Genomic DNA, 17,218 nt, shown 5'->3' with positions numbered 1-17,218 from the left:
CTCATTCGATTGTTTGTTTTTTAGTCCAGCTGGTCCAACCAACAGGTCCTTTTATTCAGAATCTGTTCATATTACTACTAGTACGACTAGTCCCCGAGTATTACTACTAAGAGGTACTACTAGTAGTACTACTAGAGGAACTATGACAGAATACAACTGTTAATCAGTTCAGAAGACGCCGTATGTATTAAACACATTAAAGTGTTGAACATTCAGTAGCAACTGCATTTTAAAGATAAAGGAGCTTTTATTTTGTTGACTTTTCACCTTCCTGTGGTTCCTTTTACCCTGGAAAGAGAAGAAGAAGAAGAAGCGCGCACACACACACACACAGACACACACAGACACACACCCAGTGTCCTCGTGTCACACACGCATGACACCAAAGTGGAACCCGGCCCATGTGACATCACTGGTTATTGATGCGAGCTGCTGCTCGTCTCTCTTCAGGTCAGAGGTTCCCAACATGGGGGCCGGGGCCTCCAGGGGGTCGCCAGACCAATCTGAGGGCCCAGAGATGATTAACGGGAAAGAAGAAGAAGCGTTGATACTATAAAAATAATCATAAATAAATAGCAAACCCAGTTAATTAACTGGTCCGGAGCTCTGTAACAAAGACGTCTTATTGTCCCTGTTCGTCTCGTCCATCTCGTCAGACTAAAGTCACGTTTTACTGTCCCTGTTCGTCTCGTCCATCTCGTCAGACTAAAGTCACGTCTTATTGTCCCTGTTCGTCTCGTCCATCTCGTCAGACTAAAGTCACGTCTTATTGTCCCTGTTCGTCTCGTCCATCTCGTCAGACTAAAGTCACGTTTTACTGTCCCTGTTCGTCTCGTCCATCTCGTCAGACTAAAGTCACGTTTTATTGTCCCTGTTCGTCTCGTCCATCTCGTCAGACTAAAGTCACGTCTTATTGTCCCTGTTCGTCTCGTCCATCTCGTCAGACTAAAGTCACGTCTTATTGTCCCTGTTCGTCTCGTCCATCTCGTCAGACTAAAGTCACGTTTTATTGTCCCTGTTCGTCTCGTCCATCTCGTCAGACTAAAGTCACGTCTTATTGTCCCTGTTCGTCTCGTCCATCTCGTCAGACTAAAGTCACGTCTTATTGTCCCTGTTCGTCTCGTCCATCTCGTCAGACTAAAGTCACGTTTTATTGTCCCTGTTCGTCTCGTCCATCTCGTCAGACTAAAGTCACGTCTTATTGTCCCTGTTCGTCTCGTCCATCTCGTCAAACTAAAGTCACGTTTTACTGTCCCTGTTCGTCTCGTCCATCTCGTCAAACTAAAGTCACGTTTTATTGTCCCTGTTCGTCTCGTCCATCTCGTCAGACTAAAGTCACGTCTTATTGTCCCTGTTTGTCTCGTCCATCTCGTCAGACTAAAGTCACGTCTTACTGTCCCTGTTTGTCTCGTCCATCTAGTCAGACTAAAGTCACGTCTTACTGTCCCTGTTTGTCTCGTCCATCTCGTCAGACTAAAGTCACGTCTTATTGTCCCTGTTCGTCTCGTCCATCTCGTCAGACTAAAGTCACGTTTTACTGTCCCTGTTCGTCTCGTCCATCTCGTCAGACTAAAGTCACGTTTTACTGTCCCTGTTCGTCTCGTCCATCTCGTCAGACTAAAGTCACGTTTTACTGTCCCTGTTCGTCTCGTCCATCTCGTCAGACTAAAGTCACGTCTTATTGTCCCTGTTCGTCTCGTCCATCTCGTCAGACTAAAGTCACGTCTTATTGTCCCTGTTCGTCTCGTCCATCTCGTCAGACTAAAGTCACGTTTTACTGTCCCTGTTCGTCTCGTCCATCTCGTCAGACTAAAGTCACGTTTTATTGTCCCTGTTCGTCTCGTCCATCTCGTCAGACTAAAGTCACGTTTTATTGTCCCTGTTCGTCTCGTCCATCTCGTCAAACTAAAGTCACGTTTTATTGTCCCTATTCGTCTCGTCCATCTCGTCAGACTAAAGTCACGTTTTACTGTCCCTGTTCGTCTCGTCCATCTCGTCAGACTAAAGTCACGTTTTATTGTCCCTGTTCGTCTCGTCCATCTCGTCAGACTAAAGTCACGTTTTATTGTCCCTGTTCGTCTCGTCCATCTCGTCAGACTAAAGTCACGTTTTACTGTCCCTGTTCGTCTCGTCCATCTCGTCAAACTAAAGTCACGTTTTATTGTCCCTGTTCGTCTCGTCCATCTCGTCAGACTAAAGTCACGTTTTACTGTCCCTGTTCGTCTCGTCCATCTCGTCAGACTAAAGTCACGTTTTACTGTCCCTGTTCGTCTCGTCCATCTCGTCAGACTACTGTCCCTGTTCGTCTCGTCCATCTCGTCAGACTAAAGTCACGTCTTACTGTCCCTGTTCGTCTCGTCCATCTCGTCAGACTAAAGTCACGTTTTACTGTCCCTGTTCGTCTCGTCCATCTCGTCAGACTAAAGTCACGTCTTATTGTCCCTGTTCATCTCGTCCATCTCGTCAGACTAAAGTCACGTTTTACTGTCCCTGTTCGTCTCGTCCATCTCGTCAGACTAAAGTCACGTCTTATTGTCCCTGTTCATCTCGTCCATCTCGTCAGACTAAAGTCACGTTTTACTGTCCCTGTTCGTCTCGTCCATCTCGTCAGACTAAAGTCACGTTTTACTGTCCCTGTTCGTCTCGTCCATCTCGTCAGACTACTGTCCCTGTTCGTCTCGTCCATCTCGTCAGACTAAAGTCACGTCTTACTGTCCCTGTTCGTCTCGTCCATCTCGTCAGACTAAAGTCACGTTTTACTGTCCCTGTTCGTCTCGTCCATCTCGTCAGACTAAAGTCACGTCTTATTGTCCCTGTTCATCTCGTCCATCTCGTCAGACTAAAGTCACGTTTTACTGTCCCTGTTCGTCTCGTCCATCTCGTCAGACTAAAGTCACGTCTTATTGTCCCTGTTCATCTCGTCCATCTCGTCAGACTAAAGTCACGTTTTACTGTCCCTGTTCGTCTCGTCCATCTCGTCAGACTAAAGTCACGTTTTACTGTCCCTGTTCGTCTCGTCCATCTCGTCAGACTAAAGTCACGTTTTACTGTCCCTGTTCGTCTCGTCCATCTCGTCAGACTAAAGTCACGTTTTACTGTCCCTGTTCGTCTCGTCCATCTCGTCAGACTAAAGTCACGTTTTATTGTCCCTGTTCGTCTCGTCCATCTCGTCAGACTAAAGTCACGTTTTATTGTCCCTGTTCGTCTCGTCCATCTCGTCAGACTAAAGTCACGCTTTACTGTCCCTGTTCGTCTCGTCCATCTCGTCAGACTAAAGTCACGTTTTACTGTCCCTGTTCGTCTCGTCCATCTCGTCAGACTACTGTCCCTGTTCGTCTCGTCCATCTCGTCAGACTAAAGTCACGTCTTACTGTCCCTGTTCGTCTCGTCCATCTCGTCAGACTAAAGTCACGTTTTACTGTCCCTGTTCGTCTCGTCCATCTCGTCAGACTAAAGTCACGTCTTATTGTCCCTGTTCATCTCGTCCATCTCGTCAGACTAAAGTCACGTTTTACTGTCCCTGTTCGTCTCGTCCATCTCGTCAGACTAAAGTCACGTCTTATTGTCCCTGTTCATCTCGTCCATCTCGTCAGACTAAAGTCACGTTTTACTGTCCCTGTTCGTCTCGTCCATCTCGTCAGACTAAAGTCACGTTTTACTGTCCCTGTTCGTCTCGTCCATCTCGTCAGACTAAAGTCACGTTTTACTGTCCCTGTTCGTCTCGTCCATCTCGTCAGACTAAAGTCACGTTTTATTGTCCCTGTTCGTCTCGTCCATCTCGTCAGACTAAAGTCACGTTTTATTGTCCCTGTTCGTCTCGTCCATCTCGTCAGACTAAAGTCACGTTTTACTGTCCCTGTTCGTCTCGTCCATCTCGTCAGACTAAAGTCACGTCTTATTGTCCCTGTTCGTCTCGTCCATCTCGTCAGACTAAAGTCACGTTTTACTGTCCCTGTTCGTCTCGTCCATCTCGTCAGACTAAAGTCACGTCTTATTGTCCCTGTTCATCTCGTCCATCTCGTCAGACTAAAGTCACGTTTTACTGTCCCTGTTCGTCTCGTCCATCTCGTCAGACTAAAGTCACGTCTTATTGTCCCTGTTCATCTCGTCCATCTCGTCAGACTAAAGTCACGTTTTACTGTCCCTGTTCGTCTCGTCCATCTCGTCAGACTAAAGTCACGTTTTACTGTCCCTGTTCGTCTCGTCCATCTCGTCAGACTAAAGTCACGTTTTACTGTCCCTGTTCGTCTCGTCCATCTCGTCAGACTAAAGTCACGTTTTATTGTCCCTGTTCGTCTCGTCCATCTCGTCAGACTAAAGTCACGTTTTATTGTCCCTGTTCGTCTCGTCCATCTCGTCAGACTAAAGTCACGTTTTACTGTCCCTGTTCGTCTCGTCCATCTCGTCAGACTAAAGTCACGTCTTATTGTCCCTGTTCGTCTCGTCCATCTCGTCAGACTAAAGTCACGTTTTACTGTCCCTGTTCGTCTCGTCCATCTCGTCAGACTAAAGTCACGTCTTATTGTCCCTGTTCGTCTCGTCCATCTCGTCAGACTAAAGTCACGTTTTACTGTCCCTGTTCGTCTCGTCCATCTCGTCAGACTAAAGTCACGTCTTACTGTCCTTCCCTTCCAGTCTTTACGTTTCTCTGATTTATTACTTTAAGTCACTAAAGTCACCGCTTCATATTTTCCCCTCTGAGCTCATTCGCTGTGACAGATGTGTCGACATCTGCAGGGACGCTCACCTGTCACCTTTGGGGGCGGGTCAAGGACTCGTCTTCAAGCTCACAGGAGAAATGGAGAAAACTCTTAGGTGACCCTTTTCATTTAAAACCTTGATGGAACCAAGTTATTGATAACAGAACTTATTGATAACAGAACGTGTTGATAACAGAACTTGTTGATAACAGAACGTATTGATAACAGAGCTTATTGATAACAGAAATTATTGATAACAGAACTTATTGATAACAGAACTTGTTGATAACAGAACTTGTTGATAACAGAACGTATTGATAACAGAGCTTATTGATAACAGAAATTATTGATAACAGAACTTATTGATAACAGAACTTGTTGATAACAGAACTTGTTGATAACAGAACGTATTGATAACAGAACGTATTGATAACAGAACTTATTGATAACAGAACGTATTGATAACAGAACTTGTTGATAACAGAACGTATTGATAACAGAACTTATTGATAACAGAACGTATTGATTGACAAACACCAGACGTGAGAACAAGCTGCTCTTCATCAGAACTCTTCACGCGTAGTTCTCCTCCAGGTTGTTCCTCTCACCTGAATCCCTCCATGTACAGAACTGCTTCTTATATACATCAATAAGTATTATGTACATCAATGTACCAACACTACTGAACACAGAATGTGCTGCTCCCTGATAACATAAAGAATATAATATTATTATTAATAATAATAAAAGACATATTTCTGCTGGTACCTGGTTCAGAAAAAAAGGTTAAATGTCAAGTGTTTGCAAACCAAATGTAATTGTACTTTTGTTCATATAATAGTACATTTAAAATAAAAGTGCAGTACTTTTGAATTCATTATTGAATTTAGTTAATTAATCACGATTACATATTGTAATTGTTGCTCAGCACTAAAAATTAAACATCTGTTCAAATAAATGAAATGACTAAATAAATGAGATAGAATTATGTAGAACTATTTCAATTTCATAATGAATTTACATTTAAGCAACATTTAAAAATACAGATTAGAGAGTTGAAATATGGGAGGATTTTTTAATGAAGTAATGAATATGTAGAACGGAAATATACATAAAATGTAATTTGGTCTTTGCTAAAAAAAAAAGGCCCAGAAAATGTTTATGGTAAACTAGTTGTTCTTCTACAACAAAGTGCATCTACTATGTTGATGTATAAGTACTTCTACTAAGTAGAAAAAATACTTATTTAACACAAGTAGATGTGTACTAATTCTAATAGTATTTGAGAACAGCTGTTCCAGTAGAAGTACTTGTACTAAACAGTAAAAATACTCTGACAGAAACCCAGTTGTCTGATGTTTATTGTGTTTGTAACACGTTTCACTGCAGTAAGAAAATATAAATGTAAGAATCACAGAAGCAACGAGCCCCAAATCATTCAGATAACTGATCACGTCTCATTTCAACTTATCGAGTCGTTTATGTTGATTTCACACAGAAAAGCTGTGAGTCACACGTAGAAGAAGCAGAGTCCACATCCAGCTGTGATGCACCAGAACCTGATCCAGCACCCATCCACATCTGATCCAGTCCGGCTTTTCCATCTGACGAGCAGCAGGACCAGAACCAAGACCAGGACCGGTTCAGTGACTGGGAACCAGGATCCGTCCTGGTTTAAAGAGAAGAACAGATCAGCATTAAATGCAGATACCGGACCATTGAAACCAGACTGAACTGGTCTGAAACACCAGACAGGTGTCAGAGGGAGCAGGTGAACCAGGTCCAGACTCTGGTGGACCTGCTGAAGGTCTCCTCTTATTCTGGACCAATCTGACCCATCAGAGGACATCGGTGTGTTCTGACCTCTGGCTTTCCTCTTGTAGTAGATGAATCCAGCCAGAGACAAAGTCAGACCCAGGATCAGTCCTGAGGCTCCGATGGCGACTTTGTTCCTCTCAGACTCGGGCATGGACGGGTCTGAGGACAGACAGGGGGACGGGTTAGCAGAGAGACAGGTGGAGAGGCAGGCAGACCGGTATGCAGACAGACAGGTACTTACTCCAGTCGGTAACCAGAGGTTTACTCAGACTGATGTGCTCCACCACACACGAGATCTTCTCTCCAGACCTGCTGACACACAAACCAGCACATCAGTGGATGTCCTCATCAACCTGGACCACCTGGACCACCTGGACCTGGACCAACTTGACTTATCGGAGCTCAAGCTGGCTGGACCTGCACCACCTGGAGGTGGAGGTGGACTCACCTGGGCGTGTACTCCAGGTGGGAGTGGGTCTGGTAGTACCAATCCCCGTCTGCCAGCTCGTCGGTAGAAGTGACCCCGGTGGTCTCTGGCCGTCCGTCTCTGGTCCACCTCACTATGATCTTCTTGGGGTAGAAGTCATAGACGCTGCAGACCAACATGGACAAAGGTCCACCACCAGGGGGCGTCTCAGAGTGCAGCCTGACGTAGGGCTCAGCTGGAGACAATATATGACATGGTGAGGGTTTGTTCTATGAGCTCACAGGTACGAGTATTAGTACTAGGAGTACTTAAGGTAGTAGCAGTAGTACCAGCTGCAGTACAAGTACCAGTCATGTACTCACAGATAAAAACACTCTGACACCAAAGAGGAAACTTATGGAACTACGTCGCACGCCGCTGGTAGAGAACCGTCCCACAGAGGTTCTACAGGTTCTACAGGGTTCTACAGGTTGTACAAGGTTCTACAGGTTCTAAAAGGTTCTAAAAGGTCCGACAGGTTCTAAAAGGTTCTACAGGTTCTACAAGGTTCTAAAAGGTTCTAAAAGGTTCTACAGGTTCTACAAGTTCTAAAAGCTTCTACAAGGTTCTACAGGTTCTAAAAGGTTCTACAGGTTCTACAAGGTTCTAAAAGGTTCTACAGGTTCTAAAAGGTTCTAAAAGGTTATACAGGTTCTACAAGTTCTAAAAGGTTCTAAAAGGTTCTACGGGTTCTACAGGTTCTAAAAGGTTCTACAAGGTTCTACAGGTTCTAAAAGGTTCCCATTGAGTATAAAAGCTTCTCACAAACTGTAAAAGGTGTTTGTTGGTAATATAAAAGAGGTACTAGAACATTAACGTTCTACTCAATAATATCCATAAAGTGTCCATAAATACTTGATACTTGAATTCAAAGTGTTTCTTCTGTTTAATATTTGATCATATAATTATATTATTTGATTTGGTGTAAAACAACATCATTATATTATTTATAAATGTTTTACATATTAAACCACACGAGTAAACTATATAAAATATGTATAACAACGTGAATCATTTATTACAGAAGATGTGTATCAGGTTCTAGTTGGATTTACTAATAAATGATCATTACTTTAGAATAAACTACCGGGTGATTTTCTCTTTTATTTTATTATATTAACTATTATAAACTATTTTAAACTATTTTACAAAGTTGAAGCTCAGATTTGAAGTTAAATACAGCAGACTTTATTTATTTAAGTCATTTTACTAAATGACTTTGTAATATTCCTGATTGGATCGATTTAATGGATTGATTTGATATAAAATGTTCATGAGAAGATGAAGAAGTGATTCTCGGGTCCGATGAGGTGATGAGTGATGAGCACATGAATAAGTAGTAATATTAGTCGGAGCTGTAGTAGCACAACTTCACCACAAGGTGGAGAAAGACTTCAGTCTGACGTCAGCGTTTAGTTCATGTTATTTGATCAATATGTGATAATAATGTAATGACATTTATAATAATGTGATAATAATAATGTCGCTCTGACTCACCGGACTTAGTCAGCATATTGTTGTACCAGATCTGGATGTTGTTCAGACAGTAACCCTCCTTCTGAGCTCTCATAGCACTCAGAATTGAAGGGTTGTTGTTCCAGTATTCAGCGTTCTTCACTCCGTACTCAGTGAAGCCGACAAACTTCCCCACTGAGCTGCTGAACCTCGTGAGTTCTAACTTGTTGTAGTAAAAAGACCTGATGTACTCGATGTCCTTCAGCTCCGTGGAGTTAAAGACACATTCATCCGTCCAAAACACCATGAATCCATCTGAAGAACAGATAGGATCAGTGATCACTGTTATTGATTACTGATCAGTCTACAAACAAACAGGCGGTGCATTGATCACTTTATTGATCAGTGTTGATGAGTATTGATCCTACCTGCTGCGTGGAGGCCGATGAAGAGGAGGGAGACGCTGATGAAGGATGGAGCCATGTCTCTGTGTTCACCGGACAAAGTGACAAAGACGCGCTGAGAGCGGCTGTAAAAAGCGGAGCGGAGGTCACGTGACCCACGTCAGCGACGTCATCACCTGTTACCAGGCAGACAACATCAGCAGAGTGAGCGCCAGCGCGCTACGTGCTATTGTACTAATAGTATACAAGTATACAAGTATTACTGTTGAGGACACCATGGTACTTTATTAATACAGTGATAAGGATATTATGATCATTATGTCATGATTTGTATTATTATTAACAGCCAGATTAACATTATTATGATTATTGTTATTACTTTTACCACAATTAAATATCGTTAAGTTTCATGTGTTGTTTGTAGTTGGTCATCTGGTCATTTATGATTCATTTATCTAATAATGTGTCTTCATCTTGTACTTTTACTGTTGTTCACATACTGTCTGACTACAATGACACTAAAAACCTTTTAGCTGAATGAAGCCGTTATTGATTATTTATCATGAATCATTTACTGGTACAAATTTTCTCGATCGCTTAAACAATATTTTGATGTTATTTTTTTTCCATTACAATTAGCACAACCACACACCCGATGAGCAAAACACCTCAGGTCCTTTGCAAAATGAAACACTCTTGTAAAAACTATACACTAATTTAACAAAACCATATTTTGTTACCGTATGAAACACACACGTTGCATATGACGTAATTCTGTTTGTACCACTTACACACTGCTGTTATAAACCTAAAACACTTTTAGCAACTCTACTTCTCACCGATGAGAGTAGTGTAAGTGAAGTACACAGAAAGTGCAAATATTCAATAAATTCACCAAACACCACACAGGCCAATGCTGCAGACTGATGAAGAGATGATTTAATTATCTCCATAAACACAAACCAGTCAAACATGGAGGATCACAACGAAAACAACTGAACTGCAGAACACTGTAAGCTGTCAGACAAACATTATATCCAGTACCAAAAAAAACCAAAATACTGTACTATGCATCATCTCTCCGCCTAGATGGATCCGGCCAGAGAATCTCATCCACATCACAGGGAATATCCTCATTGGCCAGACAGCGGGGGGGCAGAGGGCAATTACCAATGTTCCTGGACAGCGGGGGAAGAACCGTCTGGAATGTCGAATCCATCCCTGTACTGCCACAGCGTCAACTTGGTCACAGGCCTCCTCCATGGCCTGAATGAGTGGTACCTGAGCCTGGAGCCGGAGATCGTACACCTTCCACCGCCATGCCGAGAAAAACTCCTCGATAAGGTTAAGAAATGGAGAGTATGGTGGGAGGTAAAGAAGTGTAAACTGTTGAAACAAGTTCTGGACCAGAACAGTGGAATGAAACATTGTCCCAGACGACAGTGAATTGCATCTGGTGCATCTGGTTAACTGCAGTGATGATGTTTTGCAATTGGTCCAAAAATGTGAGCTGTGTTATATGGGCCCATATTGGCATGACGGTGGCGGACCCCATTCTGGGTGATGGCAGCAGAAAGGGTGATGTTACCCCCACGTTGCTGCGGGACATTGATAATCGCCCTCTGGCCAATGATGTTTCTGCCTCTCCTTCTAACCTTTGTGAGGACACACACCTACCTGAGGGATTGCCTCAGCATCCATCTGTAAAACAGTGAAAGACAAGATTGTGTAGTTCAGCATATATTTATTATACAGTACATGCATAAAGGTATGCAACACTATAGTACTAAAGTGAACAATACATACCTCCACATACTCATGCCGCAGCTGCTTGACCCTCTCGGAGTTACGCTCAAAAGACACTCAATAAATCTGCTTCATCATAACCTGATTTTTGGTCAGGATGTGTGCGAGTGTAGAAATAGACACCTGATTGACATCATGGAAAATGTCATGGTCGCCAATAATGTTAGCTTGGATTTCTCGAAGTCTCATTGCATTATTGCCTGGAACCATGTTAACAATCTCTCTTGCTGTTGGTTGAATATTGGCGGCCTTCCTCCTTGTTGTGCTCGAGCCTCAATCCTATGTAGAACAAGATACATGTAACCTACTGTAAAATGTCACAGGAAGGGGTATCAAAAGTGCTGATATGGTGCATACAATAAGCAGCTGTAAACAGATTATTTTTTATCTGTTTTCTCGTCGAAAGATCCTAATGACAGATGCCACTGTGAATCTGCTAAGATTCGGCTGAACTCGTAGTCCAGCCTCCCTCAGCGTCAACCCATGGTTTACTACATGGTCAACAAGTGTGGCACGAATTTCATCTGACAAATTTGGTCCTCTTCTTTGAGCCTCTCCTGCTTCAGGTCTTCCTCTACCTCTACCTGCTGCTGCTGCTCCTCCTCGGATTCCCCCTCTCACCCTCGCTCTTCTCCCTCTGATTCCTTCCATTTTGGTTGAAGATAGGTGAACTCACCTGCTGCATTTTCATAGTGCTCAAACCTGATTTTTGTGTCTACAATTAAGCAATCATGTGTTTGCGCACCTGATGGCTGTGTTCAACTAATTGCCACAAAGTGTGGTCATTTGACTTGCAGTTCTTTGGAATTGCAAGAAATGGACATCTTGGTACACGTCTGTGTCTAAAGCATAAAAGTGTGTTTAGTGTTTTGCAAATCACTTGTGTGTATTGTTTCACAAAAAGTGTGATGTTGACGTGTGCTTATTGTGGTACAAATCTGAGCCGTTGTTTTGCTCCTTGAGTGAAGGTTTTGATAATTGCGTAATACTTTTGATTTTAGTGTTTATCCATGTCTATGTCGTAAAAAACTGTATTACATATATATGTACAGTTTTTACCAACTGCTTACACACAACATATTTTCACGTCACACAATTTTTGAAACCTCCGACTCAAAGTGCAGAACTACCTGCCAAATCTGCAAAACCATAAGCTATTTCTCAGCCTTTGACTCCGTTTTCTATCGCGTAAAACACACTACACACAATTCTCTACCTAAAACACAAAGATCGATCAGGAAGTGACTTGCTTTACTTTTCCAAACACAACCAATCAAAATGCTACACGTATTTACCAGGTCACACAGACACTCCTCACTGTGCAAACACTAGTTGCCTAACTGATCACTAACTAATCACTGCTTTAGTGGGCCTGTTCACTCAAAATGGGGTCCTCCATCACACCGGGTCCATACAACACCGGCCACATTTCTCACACAGAAACTCACTGTTCTGGATGAAGATCACACAGCTTGTCGCTGATCCAGATCAGGCGCGTGCTGGATTCGTGGTTCTATGGGACCATGTTAGTTTTCACCGGGCTGGTCTGGTCCTAAACGGGTTTGCCACCCATCCACAATGTGTAGTTCTGTACCCACCCCCATGTTCAGCTTTCCTAAATCCCATAGAGGAATTCTTCTCAGCCCGGCGCTGGGAAGTGTGTGATCGCCAACCCGCCAACGCACGCCGCTTCCCCGGGCGACGGAGGACATGTGGGGACGTAGAAGTGGCCTCTGTCCAAGGTTGGATACGCTATGCTAGGAGATGCTTCCCTCCATGTTTGGCAAGAGAGAATCTTGTGATGTGGAAGCCGGAGCAGAGATGGAGCACCAGGGACTGCACCCCCCCCCCCCCCCCCCCCCTCTGCACCCCCCCCCTCTGCCCCCCCCCTGCACCCCCCCCCTCTGCCCCCCCTGCCGATTCCTGGACCAGGACCCCACACACAATCTACTGTATTCTACTGTAAAGAATATACTTTATAGTGTTGTTGTATGCTAATGTATACAACAGTAATGTTAATTATCTTCTGTATCTACATCTCATTGGTGTTTCCCGTGTACTTGTTACCCCTCTCAACACGTCACTGTCGCTGTAGAACGCTGTATTGAAATGTAGATGTAACCTATGAAAGAGCAGAGCTTCAGATTTAACAGCAGTGTTTACATGTTACATCCCAACATTTACTATTATGGAAGAAGAGTTTGTCATTTGATGCAGAAGCTTCATTCTGACACGTGTTTATGGCATTTTGCATTTTGTGTTTGCAGTTTTGAGAATTGTGTGTAGAGTTTTGAAAGAAGGAGACTTAGTTTTGACAACATGTGTAAGCAGTAAAAACTGTTTTATTGTTCAGTGAAATCAACATTTCTAAAATCATGTTACAGAATCTCAATAAACAAACATAATCAGACTGTTTAATATATTTAATTAATATATTTATATATCATACATTTAACATTGATCTTTAATAAAACCGCAAATTATCTTCAAGCTGTTTGTGTGTGTGTGTGTGTGTGTGTGTGTGTGTGTGTGTGTGTGTGTGTGCGTGTGTGTGTGTGTCTGTGTGTGGAATATGTTGTATTTAAAATCAGCTCTGAGCCTCTACAACAAAATCTACAATTATCTCACATTACACACAAGTTATATTCATTTTCATTTAATAATAATAAAGAAACAGTTCATTTAGGAAAAGGCTTTTATTTTAGTAGCTTAGCATAGCTTAGCATAACTTGTCTCCAAGCTAAATGGTTCAAGTTGAGTCAGTCGTACAAATACTGAAGATCAATAAAAGGAAACATTTAATAAACAGCTGAGTCAGTTTATTGATTTTTAATCATAATTACTTGAAAAGAAACATTTTCCCATAAATGAATAAAAGCCACTGAGCTTCTTACAGACAAACATGTTTAGAAGATTCATTCTGAATTTAGTTCTTATACTTTAAACACGTCGTGTTCTTCAAACTGTTAAAAGTGCTGCTGAGACACAAGCAGAGGTCAAAGGTCAACTGGTCTGACTTCTTATTTTAGAGTTTATTATTAAAAGAAACAGATGAGAGAAAACAAGATGAGATCATCGCGACGCCGTCATCGTTATTTCAAAATAAGAGCAGAAGATTAATTCAATAAATGAATGAGATTCAGAGATAATTAACAACATTAATTAGACTGGATTAGATGATGAAGATGATGAAGATGAGACTCCTACATGATGAAGATCATTAACCAATCAGCTGCACTCGTTTCCTTTGATGAGGAAGAAGGTTCCAGCAGCGACGCCGAGGAGACCAACAGTCAGACCGACTCCACAGAAGACCGCTGGTCCAACGCTGGGCTGAGACACCTGCACATCTGGAGACAGAAAGACACCTTCAGCTTCACATCTGGAGACATGAAGCTCAGCCTCCACATCTGGAGACACAAGTGAGTTGTTTGTTGTGTCTCACCATAGAACTTGACCAGTGGATGGTCCAGGGCCAGATGTTCCACCATGCAGCTGTAGATGTCTCCCAGCTTTGGGGTGAACTCAAGGGTGGAGAACTGGTTGAAGGTTCCGTCGTTGTTGGGGTAGGGAACGTTCCTGCTGGATCCTTCAGTGACGTTCTCCTGGTTCTTGGTCCAGGAGAACGTCACTGGAGCAGGATAGAAACCAGTCACATGACAGATGAGCGAGTTCTTCTCTCCCAGTTCCACGCCGTCTTTGGGGTAGATCATGTGACTGGAAGGAGGATCTAAAGAGAGAGAAGCTCTTATTAGAATCCCTCTCATGAAGAACCAGTTTGACCTTCAGGATTCATTCTGGCTTCTGGTTTGGTGCCTCAGATGAACCCTGTTGTCCACGTTCTCCTGACCTCCACCCACCTGGTTCCCCAGAGACCTGAAGGAGCAGAGTCCTCCTCCTGAAACCTACGTCAACATCTGGAGTTTGTGAGTAAACAAACTGTTTGTTTGTTGTTCTTCAGACTGGTGTTTATCTGTAGGTGTTGACTTGTTGTTGTTGTTTACCTCTAAAGTCAACAATAAATATCTTAAATAGACGTTTGACTTAAAGTGTAAATACAGAAGATAAATTCCAGCAGCTAAAAGAACAAACAAGTAAACACAATCAAATGATTTCATGAAGCTGTTTTTACTTCATGTCACATAAAACTGTTTAATAACAGAAAGTCAGACGTTAAAACACTTTAATGACAAATAAAATAATACATATATATATAAGTATACAAGTATATATGTGTATACAAAGTATAATAAGTATGAAGTGTCTTTACCTTTCTCCAGTGGGACGTCCTTGAGGACGTTCGCTACAATTTTCAGGCTAATTCTGCAGATCTGTTGATTACCCACAGCTTGTTCATAAAATCCTGGGTACTCCATTGGATCCACGAAACTGGGCAGAGGTTTGACTCCTTTGCCGTGTTTGAAGTCTGCGTACCAGAGCTCTTCTCCATCCAGACCGTACATCTCCTCTCCATCAGAGTCAGAACAGCCAAGAACACGTATGTCCTTATGTGGACCTGAGGAGAAAACACGAGGTTTGTTTGTTTGTTGTTCAGTCTGTTAGTAAACAAAGAGGCTGTTTATTTGTATCAGAACTGAAACATGAGTTTAAAAGTGAGACAGAAACTCACCGTCGGCTGAGACACAGAAGACACCAGAGAGGACGAGGACGACCATCATCTTCATCATCGTCTTGGTCTTCATCAGCTCTCTGTGGACCAGAACCAGACTGAGACTCTGAACCTTCTGAAGAGAACTGAGAGAAACTGCAGCAGCAGCGGAGCTCGTTGCCTCAGCAGCCAATGAGAGAGCAGAGCTGGCGTGATGTCATCAGTGTCCAGGTAGAGAAACACTGCTGCTCACATGGTTTCTGATATCCAGACATGAGGACAGACGGACGCCACTCAATCAATAATCAATACTGTGTTCATAGAGGCTTTTCAGAATAAAGCCTTTAAATACAGATGTTAAACTAAAGATTCATCTTCAACATTAAGATTCACGAGATGATTGTTTAGAAGGAATGAATACAGAAGACGTGAAGTTGAGACGCTCCTCCTTCGGTCCAAGGAGTCATCTGAGGGAACTAGGAAGTATCGAAGGCCTCAGGACCCTCCAGAAGCATCTGGAACCTGCTGCCCCCCCGACCCTGAATGGATGGAGGATTAAAGTAGAAGCTGTGATTTTGTAACGTGATGAAAGCGACTCTTCACAGAAAGAGAAGCTGTGAAACACGAGAAACACTTTTCACTTTTTAATGTGAAAACAAGTTAAAAGTTCCAGTTTCCTCGTTCTGTTCACCACCAGAACCAGTCGGACCGCTGGAGGCCTTCAGGGGCCTCAGAGCAGCCAGGACCTCCCAATACCACAGATACAAGACGCTCAGGTTTCCTGCAGCGCCTGAACGCAGCAGCGTGCTGGAAAGTCCCGCTCTTCACTTTCACTTCCTCCTCAGCAGCCAATGGGAAGCAGAGCTGCTGATGAGTCATCGGTTACCAGGCAGACCTGAGGACACGGAACGACACACAGCACACTTATCACATTGACCTGATGATGAGGATGAGGAGGAGGACGATGATGATGATGATGATGATGAACACATACGAGGAGTTCACAACCATAATCTGCGTCCGGTCACACCCTGCATAATGACAGCTGAGCGTCTGAGGTGGCAGCAGAACGTATCATAACTATCCATCCATCCATCCATCCATCGTCAAACCGCTTATCCTGCACACAGGGTCGCGGGGGGGCTGGAGTCCATCCCAGCCAACTTCGGTCGATAGACAGGGTACATCCTGGATTGGTCGCCAGCCAATCACAGGGCTACACAGAGACACACAACCATTCACACTCACATTCACACATCTACGGGCAATTTAAAGTCCTCAATTAACCTGATCCCCAGAGCATGTCTTTGGACTGTGGGAGGAAGCCGGAGAACCCGGAGAGAACCCACGCAGACACGGGGAGAACATGCAGACTCCACACAGAAAGGCCACTGGGCGGAATCGAACCCAGGACCTTCTTGCTGTGAGGCAACAGTGCTAACCACCACGCCACCGTGCCGCCCCGTATCATAACTAACAATATCTAAAATATGATTTCTACATCAGTCACCTGCATTCCTGTGGGATTCCTCTCTGATGTTCTAAGAGGTTTGTGTCGGGAAACAGGGGAACTTTGCTCACAGCTCTACAAACTGCTGCCTTGCCAAAGGGCTCTGCGTCCCCGACGTTACAAAGAAAACCACCATTTGCAAAGAAACGTGGCGCGATGCACAAGATCTGCTCCGATGTGAGTTCACGTCAGCGTGTGAGGTTGGTGACATACGACCGGAGAACGTTAGAGAGATAAATGATCCCGTGTGAGGAAAAGCTGCAGCGTTCTAACAGAAACTCCTCTGGAAATGATCAAACGCTAATAATATAATATAAACATAGTTTAATGAACGTTGTCTCTGATATTCATTGCTGTTGCTTCAGTGAGTAAACGTGTTCTCGTCTCATCTCAGGTGGCAGAATACGTGTAGTTAAACCATGTTTCTAATTATATTAAACTCTTTATTTA

General features: G+C 43.3%; 2 protein-coding genes and 1 long non-coding RNA gene across 4 annotated transcripts; 1 reads left to right on the top strand and 2 right to left on the bottom strand.

Annotated features, from left to right (window-relative positions):
- Positions 1-6,043: 6,043 nt before the first annotated feature.
- Positions 6,044-9,013, bottom strand: LOC120821928 (H-2 class II histocompatibility antigen, E-S beta chain). Its single transcript, XM_078105934.1, has 6 exons — positions 8,868-9,013; positions 8,482-8,754; positions 6,967-7,180; positions 6,760-6,827; positions 6,564-6,677; positions 6,044-6,369 (listed from the first exon to the last, which is right to left on the bottom strand). The coding sequence occupies exons 1-6, from the start codon at positions 8,920-8,922 to the stop codon at positions 6,344-6,346; spliced, it is 750 nt and encodes a 249-aa protein (XP_077962060.1). The 5' UTR covers positions 8,923-9,013; the 3' UTR covers positions 6,044-6,343.
- Positions 7,264-7,612, top strand: LOC144410274 (uncharacterized). Its single transcript, XR_013468214.1, has 3 exons — positions 7,264-7,395; positions 7,482-7,501; positions 7,569-7,612. It is a non-coding gene; the product is annotated as an uncharacterized LOC144410274 (long non-coding RNA).
- Positions 9,014-13,330: 4,317 nt separating the features above from the next.
- Positions 13,331-16,275, bottom strand: LOC120822196 (HLA class II histocompatibility antigen, DP alpha 1 chain). Of its 2 annotated transcripts, XM_078105939.1 has the most exons (5): positions 15,680-16,109; positions 15,280-15,518; positions 14,920-15,165; positions 14,095-14,379; positions 13,331-13,999 (listed from the first exon to the last, which is right to left on the bottom strand). In XM_078105939.1, exons 2-5 carry the CDS (start codon positions 15,350-15,352, stop codon positions 13,878-13,880), a joined length of 726 nt encoding a protein of 241 aa, XP_077962065.1. In that variant the 5' UTR covers positions 15,353-15,518; positions 15,680-16,109; the 3' UTR covers positions 13,331-13,877. The 2 variants fall into 2 exon arrangements, with proteins under 2 accessions (XP_077962065.1, XP_077962064.1); XM_078105938.1 differs by having other exon boundaries at positions 15,280-16,275.
- Positions 16,276-17,218: the final 943 nt, after the last annotated feature.

Source organism: Gasterosteus aculeatus, chromosome 7 (assembly GCF_964276395.1).
Source record: "Gasterosteus aculeatus chromosome 7, fGasAcu3.hap1.1, whole genome shotgun sequence".
In the NCBI taxonomy this organism is placed as follows: domain Eukaryota; kingdom Metazoa; phylum Chordata; class Actinopteri; order Perciformes; family Gasterosteidae; genus Gasterosteus; species Gasterosteus aculeatus.
Note: the sequence above shows the minus strand (reverse complement) of the source record. Positions and strands in the feature narration are given on the sequence as shown.

Bases quoted from the DNA above. Each gene is read 5' to 3' on its own strand.
- LOC120821928 (XM_078105934.1), bottom strand. From the start codon at position 8,922: ATGGCTCCATCCTTCATCAGCGTCTCCCTCCTCTTCATCGGCCTCCAC. The intron at 6,828-6,966 runs GTGAGTCCACCT...GTGTGTCAGCAG, and splicing joins CACCTGGAGTACACGCCCAG to GTCTGGAGAGAAGATCTCGT. The intron at 6,678-6,759 runs GTAAGTACCTGT...GTCTGTCCTCAG, and splicing joins ACCTCTGGTTACCGACTGGA to ACCCGTCCATGCCCGAGTCT.
- LOC120822196 (XM_078105938.1), bottom strand. From the start codon at position 15,352: ATGAAGACCAAGACGATGATGAAGATGATGGTCGTCCTCGTCCTCTCT. The intron at 14,380-14,919 runs GTAAAGACACTT...CTCTCTCTTTAG, and splicing joins GGACGTCCCACTGGAGAAAG to ATCCTCCTTCCAGTCACATG. The intron at 14,000-14,094 runs GTGAGACACAAC...TTCTGTCTCCAG, and splicing joins TCCACTGGTCAAGTTCTATG to ATGTGCAGGTGTCTCAGCCC.